The following is a 17,541-nucleotide window of genomic DNA, read 5'->3' on the forward strand; positions in this document are numbered from 1 at the left end:
TCAGGATTATTTATTTTTAGTTACACAAAAAAATAGGGGTAATTATTTTAAATTATTTGTGTCTATACTTCTAAATTTGTCATTGGTGTACTTGTATTAAAAAATTTTAATCAATATAATCTAATGATTAGCATTTTCCCGTTAAGTATTGATAATGTTTCATTGACATGATTTGCTTTCTAGAAATTTTTTTTTTTCTCTTTTTTTTAAAAGAGGATCAAAGAGTTTCACTCTTGCCCCCATGGTGACTCGAACCCATGACTTCGTACATAGGTAGTGGGTGCTCTAACCACTGAGCTAACACCACTTCTAGAATTTCTCAAAATATTGATCGGAAAAGTAAGGACTGCACAAAAATGATTCAAATTGATGAATACTAAAGTACTTTCATAAACAATTATGTTCACCTTAGGTATAATTTAAGGGAATGTGAGTACAATTGGATCTCGATGATATGTATTAAATTTAAAACCTGAAATCATATCAACTTAAAATTGGGTTCATTAATTTATGTTTTGTCATCATATTCACTTATTCTCTGTAGTCACTCAACAACTATCCTTTAGGTGAGAAAAGCTATGAGATGATGAAATCACGAGTGTAGATATGTAGAAGGGTGTAAATATCAAGAAGCTCGAGCTAGGTAAAGTGATAATGACCTCAATGAAGATTAAATACACACAAAAAAACGACAAATTGAAATCATTCATACTACAGACATACTTTGCTTGCACAATACAAGAAAATATTAGCTAAATAATAAAAATAGGCAACACACTTTACCTGATGAAGCATGAAGGTTTACTTAATAATAATCAAGACCTTTACTGTAAATAATAATCACCCAATAATTATTAATTAATAGGGACAAACCTTTTCTGACCGAGTACGTGTTCGTCAAAAACAAACCTTTTCTGACCGAGTGTTCGTCATAAAAGGTCACCCATTAAAACTATTATTTCTATTTTTTAAAAGTTTCTTATATTTTAGAGAGAAATAACTCAGTCTTATGTTCATATACATTTTGCCCATTTACATTTCTGAAGAAAGTTACATTTACATTTCTTTTCCTCCTACTTATTTTACTGCATTATTCCACAAAGATTAATAGAGAGCTCTCTAAAATGAGGCACTTGCATGTAATTCTACCAAAGAAGCATAAATGCCATTGCTGATATTGATCAAAGTTTCATGCTTTCCTTTCTCTGCAATGGCTCCATTTTTTACCACAGCAATCAAATCTGCACCCTTGATTGTGGACAACCGGTGAGCAACCATGATTGTTGTCCGATCCACCATAATTCGGTCCAATGCATCTTGAACCACACGTTCAGATTCAGCATCAAGAGCACTTGTGGCTTCATCTAGTAGTAATATCTTTGGTGCCTTCATAATAGCTCTTGCAGTAGCTATTCTTTGCTTCTGTCCGCCGGACAATTGGACCCCTCACTCTCCAGTTATTGTATCGTAACCCTGCATTGTTTTTAAATGTAACATGCATGAGTCTTCAGCATTTATGCAGCGCCAAGGTAATATAATATTAATACTGAATGTAGCCGAAAAGAATTTGCTAAAACTTTTTAACTCAGCACTCACATGTTGTAAACTACTAATGAACTGGTGTGCATTTGCGAGTTCTGCAGCAGCTATAATTTCAGCCTCGGTTGCCTCTCCATCCTTTCCATATGCAATGTTGGCTCGGATAGTGTCGTTAAACAACAGAGGCTCCTGGCTCACCAGCCCCATTTGCTGTCTCAACCACTTCAACTGTAGTTTCTGGATTTCGATTCCATCCAATGTAATGTGACCAGAGTTGGGGTCGTAAAATCTCTGGAGCAAAGAGACCACTGTCGATTTCCCACTTCCACTTTCACCAACCAGAGCAATTGTCTAAATAACATAATTTAAGCGTAAGTTCCAAAATCTTTTGTAGTGCTAGAAAATGGATAAGAGTATTACTTGACAGTTGACACTACAGTACCTTCCCATGACTAATGGTCAAGCAAAGATCGTTGAAAATTTGCACGTCAGGTCTACTAGGATACTTGAAACTGACACGGTGAAATTCAATTTCTCCCTTCACATTTTCTATTGTCATGCCGGAGTTATCACTAGAGTCTATTCTTGATTTCCGGTCAAGAATTGCGAATATTGAAGCAGCAGAACCCTTTCCTTTACTTACATCAGGTGCTAGGGAGCTTGACTGGGCGAGTCCAACAGAAGCCATAGTGGCAGCAAAGAAAACCTGCATAACCGGAGAGGAAAATATTAACAATGGCAAATAGTAAATAGGTTTCGACTAATGAGTACTTATTTAACAGCTGCCAATATAGTACTAAAGGTTTGTAGGACAAGGCAGAAAAACTTGCCTGGAAAACTGCAGAGAATGTTGTCTTGCCTGCTGCAACAAGTAGACCTCCAATATAAAAAATTACAGCGAACACTGAAAACTGTAAGAAAAGAGATAGCCCAAAACCTATCCCAGAAACCAACCCTTGTCTTATCCCCGTCTTAATAGGGCCTTCACATTTTTTCTTGTACAACTCCATCACCTTCTGTTCAGCACAAAAGGAAGCAATTGTCCGAATACTCCCCACAGCATCACTAGCTACTTGGCTTGCGTCCTCGTACATTTTCTGCAACCATTAAAATTTCAGCATTTGATATGTTAGTTATGGAATGGAAACACAACATCAGCTCCTCCATGTTATATTTTGTTTGAAAATAATTGAATTTGGAAAATTACCTTTGCATCTGCACTGAATCCTTTCATGTACTGGACTTGAAAATATCCATTTACTCCTAATAAAGGTAACAGAACAAGCATTACAAGAGAAAGTTGCCAATTTGCACCAAAAGCAATAATCATCCCAGCAATTGCTGTTGCTGTATTCTGAACCACCAAACCAAGAGCATCTCCAACAAGTCCTCTCAAAGAAGCTGCATCTGTAGAAAGCCTTGCCCCAATTACACCACTTGAGTTCTCAGCTTCATCAAACCAACTTACTTCCATGTAAACCACCTTCTCAAAGCACATTGCTCGAACTCGTCTTATCAACCTGCAACCCGCCACAGCAAAAAGGTATGCTCTTGATGATTGTGCCAAGAAAGATACCACTCCAAGAATAACAAAGATTGTTGCCCAAAACTTTGAATTCTTACGGAGTTCATGAGGCGGCTCAAAGAAGGTCTTGATTACAGTTGACAACAAACTACCATAAACAGGGAAGATTACCCCATTGACTGCTGCAACTATAGTACCTAGAAGTAGCACTGGTATCTCTGGCTTGTTCAGGTAAGCCAGGCGGCGAAGAGAGACTTCTGGAGTCCCTTTCGATGGTGTTAAAGCACGAATATCAAGTTCTAATGGTGTTGTTTCAAGCACACCGCTTGCAGTAGGAATACCATATGAGATTGAGAATGAGTGACGACCACTACTTCTTCTTGGAAATGATTCCTCAATATTTAGACCAGTATGTTCTGACACGCTAATAATTTCTTGCAACCTTATAAGCTGGCTATATGCTCCATCAGGATCCTTAATTAGCTCAGAATGTGGTCCTGCTCAGTTCAAGAGATCAGTATCTGACGCACTCATTAATTAAGAATTAGACCATATCATTGTACACAAAATTACTGAAAAATACTGAGAAAATAATGATGATAGCAAATGCACAATGCATTACCTTCTTCAACAACTGCTCCTTGATGTATTACAGCAATGGTGTCAGCATTCCTTACTGTGCTCAAGCGGTGGGCTACAATGACAGTAGTTCGGTTGATCATTACTTTGTCTAGTGCCTCCTGCACAATTCTCTCAGAATTTGCGTCAAGAGCGCTTGTGGCTTCATCTAAAAGTAGAATTTTTGGGTTCTTCAGAATTGCTCTAGCTATAGCAATTCGTTGCTTTTGTCCTCCAGATAGCTGTGTTCCATGCTCACCAACCATTGTATCTATTCCCTATATTATCAAATCACAGAAACCACAAATCAGAAAAAGAGGAGTTGTGCTACATTATTTATCGAAAATATATAAACCATTGTGTCTACTCTTTTATTGTGCTTAAAAGATTAATTCTTGAATGTAATCATAAGATATGTCACTACATGCATGTCTCTTTAATCTGCCATGATTGGAAAAAAATAAATAAATAAAGAATTCAAAGAAAGAGGAAAAAATACTGGAAGAAAGTATAAAGTGAAATACCAGTGGCAATATATCTATGAATTTTGCAGCATTGGCAAGCTCAGCAGCAGCCCTTATTTCTTCAGTTGTTGCACCATCCTTTCCATAGGCAATATTATCTTTAATGATACCTGTAAATAAAACTGGTTCCTGGCTGACGAGGCCTATTTTCTGTCTGATCCATTTCAGTTGGAACTCTTTCAGATTAACACCATCAATAAGAACTTCACCAGCCTGGGGGTCATAAAACCTCTCAATCATACTGATAACGGTTGATTTACCACTTCCGCTCTGTCCAACCAAAGCAGCAGTTGCACCGCTTTGTATTAAGAGTGAAAATCCTTGGAATAGTTGCTCCTCTGGTCTTGTGGGATAACTAAAATAAACATCCCTCAGTTCTATGTCTCCACTAATATCTTTTAAAACTCGCCCATTAGTATCATACGCATCTATCTTCGGCTTTCTGTTAATCGCGTCAAACATCTTAAAAGCTGCCGCTTGTCCAGGAGCAAATGCACTCATGCATGGAGATGCTTTCCCAAGAGACCTGAAAATTTAGCAAGAAAAGTTTTCATACTGCATATTTTTTGCAACATCAAATATCAACTGAGTGAAGGGGGGAGGGATTGGTCAATACACGGATACAAATTTGATAAAGTGCAACTTACACAGAGCCAATTAACACAGAAAAAATTACTGTCATGACATCTCCTCCTTTATATCCTCTTTCAAGTATCATTATTCCACCAAACCATACAGCCAAGGCGTAAGTACAAAATACCACAAGCATAAGCACACCAAAACCCAGACCAGATGCCCAACCCTCTTGTACACCGGATGTGTATGCCTTATTTAAGGAGTTGTTGTAGTTATATATAGCTTGTTTCTCCCCCGTGAATGATGCAACCTGCATGAGGAGTACCAGTCATCGGTAGTTGCATAAAAAGAGAAAAAGTAAACAGTTGTAAGACAAGTAAGTATTCATACAGTTCTGATTGAACCAATTGTCTGTTCTACCACAGTTGCTCCTCCTGAATATGCAGCTTGTCCACGGGACGCCAATTTCACTACGAAATGGTTCATGACAGCACCAGAGAAGACAAGAGGTGGAATAGAGGATAGCATGACAAGGGTGAGAAGCCATCCCTCAGAAAATGCTATAACAAAGCCACCTATGAATGTTGCAACTAACTGGATAAAACTTCCTATCTGCGCTAAGAAAAGTGAATAAACTTTAGTGTTATAGGAGAGGATAGCAAAGTCATGAGCCATTTTTCTTGCATACATAATTACATATTCATACCTTCTCACCCATTGCCTCTTGGATGATCACAGTATCACCTGACATCCTCCCAATAATTTCCCCACTGTTGATTTCTTTATCAAAAAAGCTAACATCTTGCCTTAATATTGTTGTCAAGTATAAACTTCTAATTCTTGCAGCCTGTCTCTCTCCAGTGATCATCCAGCAAGACATCTCTAGCAGACAGAAATCAAGTTTTTCAGTTTGCATTAGGCCTAACTTTTTATTAAGGAGAGATGGCAAGTTTTAGTGTAGCAGGGAAGGCAATGTACTTACGCAGAAATGCTGCAGCAGCAGCCCCAAAAGCCAAGTAAATGAACTTCAGAGCCACCTGAGGATATTGAAATTGCCAAATTAGCTCTCATTATAGCTACCTATCAACAGTTACATACATATATATATAGCCAATTTAGTGAAAAATAGAATCGCTTAATGCAGAACTTATACTGTTTTGGCAAGTAAACTAGAGACACCAGAAATCCATAATAACTCGTTTCCCTGCCCCGTTAAATAGTTGAAGCTCAATTGAGACAAATTCTGATGAAACCAGATGAGTTATGCATGAAGTGGAGCTTTATTCTATGGTACTGCATAGTGGACTATGTTGCCTCAACAGCAATGACTATATATCTGGTTTTAATCCTAGAAGACTTGCCTTAGAGACTGCATCAGCCACTCTCTTGTTATTCCCAGTTTCTCCAAAAGAAGTAATCATATCTCCCATGACTAGGATCAGTAGAGGCATACAGAGTCCATTACCAATAGCGCTGATTGTACCAACAAACATTAATAGGTAATCCGTGGAATCAGCAAATGAGAAAAGTTTGTAAAGTGGTACTGTTTTAGTTCCATCCTCCTTGCTCTTGCTTATATCTTGTCGGTTTTCTTTGGAACCCACCGTCACTGCTGAGTGGCTATTTGATGCAGTGTCTTGCTTGGTGATTGCATCTCCACCCAAAGAATTCTCCTCAGACATGTTTTCACAGAACCACAGAAAACTTGGGTAGTGAAACTGATATCACAGCTGCAAGATACCAAAAAAAAAAAAAAAAAAAAAAAAGTAAAAAATGTGGTCTGAACTAAAAGAGAGTAACTAACAGGAAACAGAAATTCAAATAATGAAAGACAACGAGAAAGAAACTAAGTGACCTAATTATGCATGCTAAAGAGAGGGACACAAAAGAGCAGACATAACGAACGCACACCAAGTATCCAACTTAAAAGTGTTGCAGGGGACATAAAATATCAAATAGACTGCAAAGGACTATTGAGGAATCAGGTTTACCACTTTTTTCTGGAAATGAGTTGATGAGTGTGTTGCATTTTCATGCGGGCATGGCTTTATAAGCAAGCACATCAACGTGCCGCTCACAAACGGCAGATACAGATGATTAGAGACATTCAAACTATACACTAAAATAATAACAATAATACTAGTTACATGATTGAAATACCATTGTAGTTCTCTGGCATTGATTTGGTTATATGGGTAAGTTGGTAATATCATCATTTCAATTCTGTTGCCATTCAGCCGCTCTAGGATCCTGGTATGAAACTACATGCATGGCTCTATATACCAGTGGTCGATCAATTGTACTGATCCTCATCTTGCCATATATAGTATAGAAAAGACCATCTTTGTCATATATAGTAGTCTCTTATCTGTCTTTTTGTACAATCTCAGTGATTAAGTCTTTAGCCGAAAGAGGCATAGGTGATGATTCTCACTAATTATTTGTCCTTTTATTCTCAGCATCTACAATATTGTACTATGTTGATGCCCGAAAGAAAAGCTAGCTGGGATATTTGTACAGTCTCAGTAACTCATAATTAAGCCTTAGTGACTCATACTTAAGCGTACTAATAACATGAAGATCATACAACTATACACACAGGCACTGGCGGACCCAGCTAGGGACAAGGGGGGGCTGACGCGCCCACTCAAATTTTGTAGAGAACGCTTGTTGCCTTGTTGGTCAGAATCAACAGAAGGTAGAAGTGTGAGAATGCCCCCACTTAATTACTTTAACAAGTATATATATAATATATCTATAAGTGGTGATGATGAAGTGAAACGTGAGCCATAAAAAACAGAAATATTTAATGCTAAATAGACATAAAAGCATAATATTCCCCACATCACCAAGATCCCACGTTCCACTACGCCCCCAAAACAAGGAAAGCAGCCACCAAATGTCTCTAGAGTCCAGACCGTGAAGAGATACAGCCTAAAGTAGCTCTAAACTGATGAGGGCAACTCTGAATCTGTGATTAACCCAGGAGGCCAGGAGGCAGGAGATGAATCATGAATGAACTGATGAAGCATCATAAGACAAAATATTTTTTCACAGCAAACAAATCATTTTCTCTATACTTCTACTTCTGTTGATTCTAACCAACAAGGCAACAAGTACAACACAGGTTAGTTTTTCTTGTTCTCTATATTTTCACAAAAATTTTCTTTCTTAATCTTTTGAATTTAAAGTTGTAAAGTGCAATATTTGATTATTGTTGTGTGGTTTAATAGTTTAATTGGATTAGAAAAAATTAGCCTTTATTCATTTACATATTTGAAATTTACTTTTGGAGGAAGTGTCTAGTTTTTGTGTTGAGCAAAATATTGATGTCCTTAATATGGATGATATGTATTATGCTCCAGGAAAATCAAGGCGCAAGGCTCCTAATCTCACAAATATGCATTATTATCATGTTGATTTTTTCAATGCTGTGATTGATTTGCAACTACAAGAGCTCAATAATCGTTTCAACGAGGCTAATACTGAGTTGTTACTTTGTTTGGCATGTTTATCTCCTAATGATTCATTTTCTGCTTTTGACAAGAGAAAGTTGATCCGCCTTGCTCAATTGTACTCACATGATTTTTCTTCCATGGATCTACGGGTGCTAGAAAGTCAGCTGCAAACTTATGTTAATGACATGCGTTCTAATGCATGGTTTTCCGAATTGAAAGGAATTGCTGAACTTGCCAAAAGACTAGTGGAGACAAGAAAGCATGAGGTATATCCATTAGTTTATTTGCTCATTAAATTGGCATTAACACTTCCAGTTGCAACAGCTTCTGTAGAAAGGGCATTCTCTGCTATGAATATTGTGAAGAATCAAATGCGAAACAAAATGGGAGATCAATGGTTGAATGATTGTTTGACTGTGTATCTTGAAAAAGATGTATTTAATGCTATTGACAATGAGCCTATCATCCAGCGTTTTCAGAACATGAAGTCTCGTCGAGGACAACTTTAAATGTTTGATCTAAAATTATTCTTTTGTTAGGTACTTATTCGAATAATTTTTTTTATCTATGTTTAACTACGCCCCCATAGAAAACAAAAGCTGGGTCCGCCACTGCACACAGGAGTGGAGAAGACGGCCCAGAATAAAACTGGGAGCTAAATGCCAAGTCTATGAAAACAAAGATTAGGCAACTAATGAATAGGAATAAACTCACTTGCAGACCCACTTGGGTCCTCTTCTTCTTTTCATTATTGAAACCAGATCAAAAGCAATGCTCATACCAGTCGTCATATATTGGTGCAATCACAAGTCTCCGAATTGATGCCGGCCGGAATTATGTCAATTGTTTACTGCAATACAAATATGGCCGTAATAACAAAGGGAGGTGACGACTAAATAGTTTGTTATTAATTCGGCCCAATTATTTTCTGTATCTTTCTTTTCAGTTCCAAAAACATAAATATGTGTCCTGACTCATCTTTTTGAGTTTTGACAGAAGATTAAAAACATACAAAAGATCAACAAATTAAACTCCTGTAGTCAATCTTAACATGTTCGTTTGCCAGTGAACCGGGCTCTACTGATTGGCTTTTGGACTGTTTGAGTTTTCTTTGCTTGCCCTCGTCGGCCTTATGGTTAGTTGGTTACAAGGTGCCGTTTTTTGAATCTGTAGGCATCGTTAGGGAAGCTCCCTCGGTATAGGGTGGTCTTATGGATTAAGAATATTAGTGTGTAGGAGTTTGAATTGCTAGACAATTAACAACTCTAGTATTGTCAGGTTACTGATTTTGGAGCTTTTTTTCTAGGATAGCTTTGGAGTTATCTAGACAGAAAAAGAGGGGAACTTGCTCAGATTACATAAGAAATTGACACGTGTACAATAGCTGTAGATCACTAACTAATTAAGCATGAAAGCTGCAGTAATAAAGTGGTAACATATAGTAATTTTTACTACTCTGTTAACACCCCTCCTCAGCTTGATGGGAGGGCCCTGAGATCAAGCTGGCACAGAGGTAAAAGTGTTGAGATAAGCATAAATCCTTGGTGAATAAATCGATCTGCAAGCTTGTGACAAAGTGCCCTTCAAGGGTTTTCATTGCGTATGTTGCCTATTTTAGGTTCAATGGATTGACACTCAAGTTCCTTAAAAAAAAAAAAGTTTAAGCAAATTTTGAGTTAAGAGACAAATACACACGCTTGATTGGCATTTCTTTTTAATGAATTCATATTGTCTGTTATTCAAAAAAATAAAAAATTGAATAAAATAATAATAATAATAAACACCTTCTCAATGATTTCAACCCTGCCATCAAATTTTGAAATCCCAAAATTGTCCTTAAATACAATTATTAATAGAAAAAATTATTCTAATTAAAGATAATTTTATGGATAAATAAAACTTTACCCAACAGACATCTTAATTATCATCTCAGCTTTTTATACAAAAAAAAAAAAAAAAAATTATCATCTCAGCTTCTTCATCGCTAGTCTACCAAACAATCAGTTACATGAAATTTTCAAGCTATAGCAACAAGTGAAAAAAATTGTTGGTTAGTATTATTTTGTTCTACTTCATGTTACTCGTGTTTGATTCTACGTCATAGTAGTTGATGAATGGAGAAGATAGAGAAGAGAAAAAAAAAACGAAAAAGTAAAAGGAAACTAGAAGGCATGGGGGGTTGCAGCATAATGGTGTGCTTATTATTTTTTTTTCTTTTTTTCTTTTCCAATTTTAGATTTTCAATGGTGATATCTTTTTTTTTCTTTTCTAAATTATTTGAGGATGAAATTTGAAGTTTCAGAATAAAAATTTAATTGTAGGGTAAACAAAGTATCTAATAGGGTGGAAATAGCCTCACCCATGATACGATACGATTGTAAGCAAACTTCACTCTAATAATATCTACACCACACACATTTGCCACATAATATTTGGGACCTTAAACATCGAGATTTCATAGACAAAGATCAACTAATAGTAATAAACCTTCTCAGGCGGGTTCCTTGCGAAAGGTCTAACAACTTTTCAAGAGAATAATAACTTGGACTACATATATACATTTTGCCTATCTACATTTCTGAAGAAAGTTACACGTACATTTGTTTCCTGCAGCTGGTACATATATTACTGCATTATCTCGATCATAAAGATCAAAAGAATGCTCTCTAAGATGAGGCACTTGCATGTAATGCTACCAAAGAAGCATAAATGCCATTGCTGATATTGATCAAAGTTCCATGCTTTCCTTTCTCTGCAATGACTCCATTTTTGACCACAGCAATTAAATCTGCACCCTTAATTGTGGATAACCGGTGAGCAACCACGATTGTTGTCCGATCCACCATAATTCGGTCCAATGCATCTTGAACCACACGTTCAGATTCAGCATCAAGGGCACTTGTGGCTTCATCTAGTAGTAATATCTTTGGTGCCTTCATAATAGCCCGTGCAATAGCAATTCTTTGCTTCTGTCCGCCGGACAATTGGACCCCTCGCTCACCAGTTATTGTATCGTAACCCTGCATTGTTTTTAAATGTAACATGCATGAGTCTTCTACATTTATGCAGCGCCATGGTAAAATATGAAAATAGTGACTGTAGCTGAAAGAATCTGCTAAAACTTGTTAAATTATACAAACATGTTGTAAACTACTAATGAACTGGTGTGCATTTGCGAGTTCTGCAGCAGCTGTAATGTCAGCCTCGGTTGCCTCTCCATCCTTTCCATATGCAATGTTGGCTCGGATAGTGTCGTTAAACAGCAGAGGCTCCTGGCTCACCAGCCCCATTTGCTGCCTCAACCATTTCAATTGCAGTTTTTGGATTTTGATTCCATCCAATGTAATGTGACCTGAATTAGGATTGTAAAATCTTTGAATCAATGAGATCACTGTTGATTTCCCACTTCCACTTTCACCAACCAGAGCAATTGTCTGAATAATATCACTCAAAGTGTCAGTTCTGGAACCTTATGTATTTCTGGAATATAGATAAAATAATACTACACGACACCAAGTTACCTTGCCATGACTAATGGTCAAGCGAAGATTGTTGAAAATATGCACGTCAGGTCTACTGGGATACTTGAAACTGACATGGTGAAATTCAATTTCTCCCTTCAAGTGTTCTATAGTCATCCCAGAGTTATCACTAGAGTCTATTTTTGATTTCCGGTCAAGAATTGCGAATATGGAAGCAGCAGAGGCCCTTCCTTTACTTGCATCAGGTGCTAGGGAGGTCGCTTGAGCAAGTCCAATAGAAGTCATAGTGAGAGCAAAGAAAACCTGCCAAGAGAAAAATGTTAGCAATGGACTGCTAAAGACTTGATTGGTCTAAAGTAACTAGTACTTATGTAAGAGTTGCCAATACAGTAAATAAAGGTTTGTAACACAACTTACCTGGAAAACAGCAGAGAATGTTGTCTTGCCTGCCCCAACAAGTAGACCTCCAGTATAAAAGCTTAAGGCAAACACTGAAAACTGCAAAAATAGTGATAGCCCAAAACCTATCCCTGTAACTAACCCTTGTCTTATCCCTGCCTTAACAGGGCCTTCAAATTTTTTCTGGTACAATTCAATCACCTTCTCTTCAGCACAAAAGGAAGCAATTGTCCGAATACTCCCCACAGCATCATTGGCTATTTGGCTCGCATCTTCATACATTTTCTGCCACCGTTTATAATGTCAGTACTGGATTAAAGTGATCAGTTTTCTATATGGAATATATAAGAATTGAAATTTTTGCATGAGCTATGAGTCTGAATAGTACTCGTCCAAATTACCACGTCTTTTTTTAGTTTTCTTATTTACTTATTTTTTTTTATAAAGTTTGGACTTGGGGGAATACCTTGGCATCTTCACTGAATCCTTTCATGAACTGGACTTGTAAATATCCATTTAGTCCTAATAAAGGAAACAGAACAAGGATTATAAGAGCCAGTTGCCAATTTGCAACAAAAGCAATGATCAGCCCAGAAATTGCAGTTGCCATGTTCTCAACAACCAAACCTAGAACATCACCAACCAGCCCTCTTAAAGATGCTGCATCTGTAGAAAGCCTTGCGCCAATGGCACCACTTGAGTGTTCAGCTTCATCAAACCAACTTACTTCCATGTAAACCACCTTCTCAAAGCACATGGCTCGGATTCGTTTGATTAGCCTACATCCTGCCACAGCAAAAAGGTATGCTCTTGCTGGACTAGCCAATAAAGATGTCATTCCAAGAAGCAAAAACATTAATGCCCAAAACTTTGAATCTTTACGGAGTTCATGAGGTGGCTCAAAGAACGTTTTGATTACACTTGCCATCAAACTCCCAAAAATAGGGAAGATTACCCCGTTGACTGCTGCAGCTAGTGTACCTAGAAATAGAACTGGGATCTCCGGCTTGTTCAGGTAAGCCAGTCGTCGAAGTGAGACTTTGGGAGGCCCTTTTGATAGTGCTGAAGCAGGAACATCAGGTTCTACAGGTGCTGGTTCAAGCATACTGCTTGCGGTAGGAATACCAAATGAGAGTGCGAATGAGATAGGACTACTATTTCTTCTTGGAGATGATCTACTGTTTGTTCTTGGAGATTCTGCACTTATGAATTGTGATAAAGAATCATGAACATTTAGACCAGTATGTTCTGACACAATACGGGTTTCTTGCAACCTTATAAGCTGGCTATATGCTCCATCAGGATCCCTAATTAGCTCCCAATGCGGTCCTGCTCAGTTGAGAAAGATCAGTACCTTAAGTATTCATGACTTGAGCATATTAAGAAACTGATGATCATCAGATGCAGGCCTTCAAACGTTAACACAAGAAAATGATTACAAATGCATTACCTTTTTCAGCAATCGTTCCTTGATGTATTACAACAATGGTGTCAGCATTCCTCACTGTGCTCAAGCGGTGGGCTACAATGACAGTAGTACGATTAATCATTACTCTGTCCAGTGCCTCCTGCACAATTTTCTCAGATTTTGTGTCAAGAGCGCTTGTGGCTTCATCTAACAGTAGGATTTTTGGGTTCTTCAGAATTGCTCTAGCTATAGCAACTCTTTGCTTTTGTCCCCCAGATAGCTGAGTTCCATGCTCACCAACCATTGTGTCTATTCCCTAAATTAACAATTCACAAAAACCACAAATCAGAACTACAGGAATCATGCTAAACTATATATTGAAATAAATTAAAACTTCTGTAAACATTTCATACTTAAATGTAACAAGAAGGGTATTCACCATAATATTTGTCACTCGATTGTCTCAGTAAGCTTCCATCATTATGAAAAATCAAGAATTCAACAAGAAAAAACAAATACTGAAAGAAAGTATAGATTTAAAACCTGAGGCAGTAAATCTATGAATTTTGCAGCATTGGCAAGCTCAGCGGCAGCCTTTATTTCTTCAGTAGTTGCACCATCCTTTCCATAGGCAATGTTATCTTTAATGCTACCAGTAAACAAAACTGGTTCCTGGCTCACGAGGCCTATTTTCTGTCTGATCCATTTCAGTTGGAACTCTTTGAGATTAACACCATCAATAAGAACTTCACCAGCCTGTGGGTCATAGAATCTCTCAATCAAACTGATTATAGTCGATTTACCACTTCCACTCTGTCCAACCAAAGCAGCAGTTGCTCCACTAGGTATTGAGAGACAAAATCCATGTAGTATCTGCTCATCCGGTCGTGAGGGATAACTAAAATCAACATCCCTCAGTTCTATGTCTCCACGAATATCTTGTAACACTCGCCCTTTAGTGTCATACACATCTATCTCCGGCTTTCTTTTAATTGTCTCAAACATCTTATAAGCCGCAGCTTGTCCAGGAGCAAATGCACTAATGCACGGAGATGCTTTCCCAAGAGACCTGAAAATTTAGCAACAAAAAATTCTCATACCTCGTAATTTCTGCAGCACCAAATATCAAACTGAGTGAAGGGGAAGTAGTCGGTCAACTTTGAATATACTTGCAGCGCAGACATAGATACAAATCTAATAAAGTCCAACTTACGCAGAGCCAATCAAGACAGCAACAATTACATTCATGACATCTCCTCCTCTATATCCTTTTTCAAGTATCATTATTCCGCCAAACCATACAGCCAAAGCGTAAGTACAGAATACCATGAGCATAGCTGCACCAAAACCCAAACCAGATGCCCAACCCTCTTGCACAGCCGACTTGTAAGCCTTAGTTAAGGAGGCATTGTAGTTAGATATGGCCTGCTTCTCCCCTGTGAATGATGCAACCTGCAGGAGGAATAATCCTCAGTTGTAGTTCTACACAGAAAAACAAAAACAAAAACAAAAGGAATAAAAATAAAAATAAATATTCATACAGTTCTGATTGAACCAATTGTCTCCTCTACAACAGTAGCCCCTTCTGAATATGCAGCTTGTCCACGGGACGCCAATTTCACCATGAAATGGTTCAAGACAGCAGTAGTGAAGACAACAGGAGGAATAGAGGATAGCATGACAAGGGTGAGAAGCCATCCCTTAGTAAATGCTATTCCAAAGCCCCCAATGAACGTTGCAACTAACTGAATGAAACTCCCTACCTGATATCAGGAAAGGAATGATATAAAGGGTTATAGGAGAAATGCAAAAACTTGAGGCCTTTTTCTGGCATGTAATTACATACCTTCTCGCCCATCGCCTCTTGAATAAGCACAGTATCACCTGACATCCTCCCAACAATTTCCCCAGAGTTGATTTCTTTATCAAAATACCCAACATCTTGCCTCAATATGGTTTTCAAGTATAGACTTCGTATTCGTGCAGCCTGTCTCTCTCCAGTGATCATCCAGCAAGACATCTCTGGCAGAAAGCAAATCCAAGAACTTCAGTTTCTAATAAGCAAAACTATATTTATTAATGCAACACAAATAGTGTTTCAGCAGGGAACACAATTTACTTACGTAGAAATGATGCAGCAGCAGCCCCCAGAGCCAAGTAAAAGAACTTCAGAGCCACCTGATGATATTGAATTCCCAAATTAGCTTTTATTAGATTAGTTAGCAACAGTTATATACATATATAGAATTAAGAGAACAATATATAGTTGTTTAATGCAGTACTACATCTAATTTTCAAGAATAAGAGAACCAAAACAGAATTTGTTTTTCTTCTTTTCCTTTTCGTTGAAAGTAAAATTGTAGATACAAATTCTGGTGAAACCAGAGAAATGCAAATATTGTTAACAGGGATGACTAGAGATGTTTTAGTCACAGTAGACCTCATTACCTTGGAAACTGCATTAGCCACTTCTTTGTTATTCCTAGTTTCTCCAAATGAATTAATCATATCTCCCATGAGTATAGTCATTAGGGGCATACAGAGTCCATTTCCAACAGCGCTGATTGTACCAGTAGACATTAACATGTAATCCACAGAATCAGCAAAGGAGAAAAGCTTGTAATATGGTACTGTATTTGTTCCGTCCTCCTTGCTCTTGTTCGTATCTTGTTCATGTTCTTTGGAAACCGCTGCCACTGCTGAGTGGCTATTCGATGCAATGTCTTGCTCGGTGACTACATCTCCATCCGAAGGATTCAATTCAACCATGTTTTTGAGAGCACCTCAGAAAAGGGTGATGAGATGACAGCTGCAACACAAGACAAAACAAATGATAATCCGGTAAAAATTATAAGAGAAACTGATATAAAACAAGGATTGAAATGAACACAGAGAAAATAACCAAGAGACCTAATCACGGATGCTAAAGAGAAGACATAACAACATACACCATATATCCAAGCTTAAAAGTGTTGCAGGAAAAGTAAAATATCAATAGAGTGCTGAATAGATCAAAGGACTACTGAGCAATCAGGTTTACCACTTCTCTGGAAATGGATTGATGAACTTGTTGTATTTTCATTCAAGCAGTGCTTTATAAGCTAGCAATCAACTTACAACCTACAAATGGCAGGGACAAATCATGTCGGCTCATGAATAGTGAAACATTCAAACTGTCCAAAAAAATTATAAAAATAATACTGGTAACTTGAATGAAATACCATTCTCTCCTCTCCTTGCTCAGCTGCTCTGACATTAATTAGGTAGAGTCGAGTAATTTGGGTACTATCATTTCAAGTCCACTATTCTTCTGCTTAAAGAATTGCAATGCAGCCGCCCTCACATCTTGGTTTGGAATTATATGCATGGTTCTGCATACCAGTAGTCTATTGTACTCCATCATCATACTCGTCATATACAGTACTTCAAAAAAAAAAAACATCTTTGTCACATAGTAACACAAATTACATGTACTATTTTTCTTCTTCTTGTTTTTTCTTTTTTCTTTTTAGTCAATCATATGACATGTCCTAGAAGAAAAGGGAAAACACATATGACATATCATATAGTCCATTATGAATTATTAGACATAATAGTCATTAATCATTTGTCTTTTATTTCAGCATTTTCAATATGAAATTTCTGGAGAAATGGTGAGTTTGGAATCATGCATAGCGATAAAAGAAGTAGACCTTCTATTGGGCTACTCTGTCGATGCGTGAAAGAAAGCTGGGATTTTTATGCATAATGATCACTTATATTATAACCACAAAAACATCAATATCATACAGCTTGACACACAGGAGGGAGACACCAGAAACTATCCTATTCAATAAAACTGAGAGCTGAAAACAACATACTGTTGCTTTAGTACCAAAATATCGCAACTAGTGAATGCAAACAAAACTTACTTCCAAACCCCCATTTGTTTCTTCTTCTTGTTGTTTTCATTGTGACACCAGTAGAAAACCCAGACCAAAAGCAACTTTCTTTCTAGTCATATATTGGTGAA

At 37.5% G+C, this 17,541-nt stretch overlaps 3 protein-coding genes across 4 annotated transcripts; 1 reads left to right on the plus strand and 2 right to left on the minus strand.

Moving 5' to 3' along the window:
• Positions 1 to 1,033: 1,033 nt before the first annotated feature.
• LOC133710094 (ABC transporter B family member 11-like) lies at positions 1,034 to 5,818 on the minus strand. The gene is made up of 11 exons (XM_062136076.1): positions 5,765 to 5,818; positions 5,489 to 5,664; positions 5,173 to 5,394; positions 4,854 to 5,092; positions 4,207 to 4,732; positions 3,687 to 3,960; positions 2,747 to 3,561; positions 2,370 to 2,636; positions 1,982 to 2,245; positions 1,597 to 1,890; positions 1,034 to 1,473 (listed from the first exon to the last, which is right to left on the minus strand). The coding sequence occupies exons 2-11, from the start codon at positions 5,660 to 5,662 to the stop codon at positions 1,447 to 1,449; spliced, it is 3,102 nt and encodes a 1,033-aa protein (XP_061992060.1). The 5' UTR covers positions 5,663 to 5,664; positions 5,765 to 5,818; the 3' UTR covers positions 1,034 to 1,446.
• A 1,579-nt stretch (positions 5,819 to 7,397) lies between these two features.
• LOC133708151 (uncharacterized) lies at positions 7,398 to 8,810 on the plus strand. The gene is made up of 2 exons (XM_062133604.1): positions 7,398 to 7,909; positions 8,148 to 8,810. Exon 2 carries the CDS (start codon positions 8,183 to 8,185, stop codon positions 8,747 to 8,749), a length of 567 nt encoding a protein of 188 aa, XP_061989588.1. The 5' UTR covers positions 7,398 to 7,909; positions 8,148 to 8,182; the 3' UTR covers positions 8,750 to 8,810.
• Positions 8,811 to 10,687: 1,877 nt separating this feature from the next.
• On the minus strand, positions 10,688 to 16,913 carry LOC133709324 (ABC transporter B family member 11-like). Of its 2 annotated transcripts, XM_062135030.1 has the most exons (15): positions 16,751 to 16,913; positions 16,570 to 16,649; positions 15,978 to 16,338; positions 15,653 to 15,707; positions 15,376 to 15,551; positions 15,071 to 15,292; positions 14,743 to 14,981; positions 14,073 to 14,598; positions 13,572 to 13,845; positions 12,749 to 13,450; positions 12,588 to 12,643; positions 12,140 to 12,406; positions 11,762 to 12,025; positions 11,381 to 11,674; positions 10,688 to 11,260 (listed from the first exon to the last, which is right to left on the minus strand). In XM_062135030.1, exons 3-15 carry the CDS (start codon positions 16,296 to 16,298, stop codon positions 10,907 to 10,909), a joined length of 3,750 nt encoding a protein of 1,249 aa, XP_061991014.1. In that variant the 5' UTR covers positions 16,299 to 16,338; positions 16,570 to 16,649; positions 16,751 to 16,913; the 3' UTR covers positions 10,688 to 10,906. The 2 variants fall into 2 exon arrangements, with proteins under 2 accessions (XP_061991014.1, XP_061991013.1); XM_062135029.1 differs by having other exon boundaries at positions 12,588 to 13,450; positions 16,751 to 16,912.
• Positions 16,914 to 17,541: the final 628 nt, after the last annotated feature.

The sequence above is a fragment of the Rosa rugosa genome, chromosome 5, assembly GCF_958449725.1.
Source record: "Rosa rugosa chromosome 5, drRosRugo1.1, whole genome shotgun sequence".
Taxonomy (NCBI): Eukaryota; Viridiplantae; Streptophyta; class Magnoliopsida; order Rosales; family Rosaceae; genus Rosa; species Rosa rugosa.

Excerpts from the sequence above, each read along its gene's own strand:
- LOC133710094 (XM_062136076.1), bottom strand. The coding sequence starts at position 5,662 with ATGTCTTGCTGGATGATCACTGGAGAGAGACAGGCTGCAAGAATTAGA. Across the intron at positions 3,961-4,206 it reads TCATAGATATATTGCCACTG|GGAATAGATACAATGGTTGG; the intron begins GTATTTCACTTT and ends TTGATAATATAG. Across the intron at positions 2,246-2,369 it reads CATTCTCTGCAGTTTTCCAG|GTTTTCTTTGCTGCCACTAT; the intron begins GCAAGTTTTTCT and ends CCGGTTATGCAG.
- LOC133708151 (XM_062133604.1), top strand. The coding sequence starts at position 8,183 with ATGCATTATTATCATGTTGATTTTTTCAATGCTGTGATTGATTTGCAA.
- LOC133709324 (XM_062135029.1), bottom strand. The coding sequence starts at position 16,298 with ATGGTTGAATTGAATCCTTCGGATGGAGATGTAGTCACCGAGCAAGAC. Across the intron at positions 15,552-15,652 it reads TGCTGCTGCATCATTTCTAC|AGATGTCTTGCTGGATGATC; the intron begins GTAAGTAAATTG and ends GCTTTCTGCCAG. Across the intron at positions 14,599-14,742 it reads GCTGTCTTGATTGGCTCTGC|GTCTCTTGGGAAAGCATCTC; the intron begins GTAAGTTGGACT and ends CTAAATTTTCAG.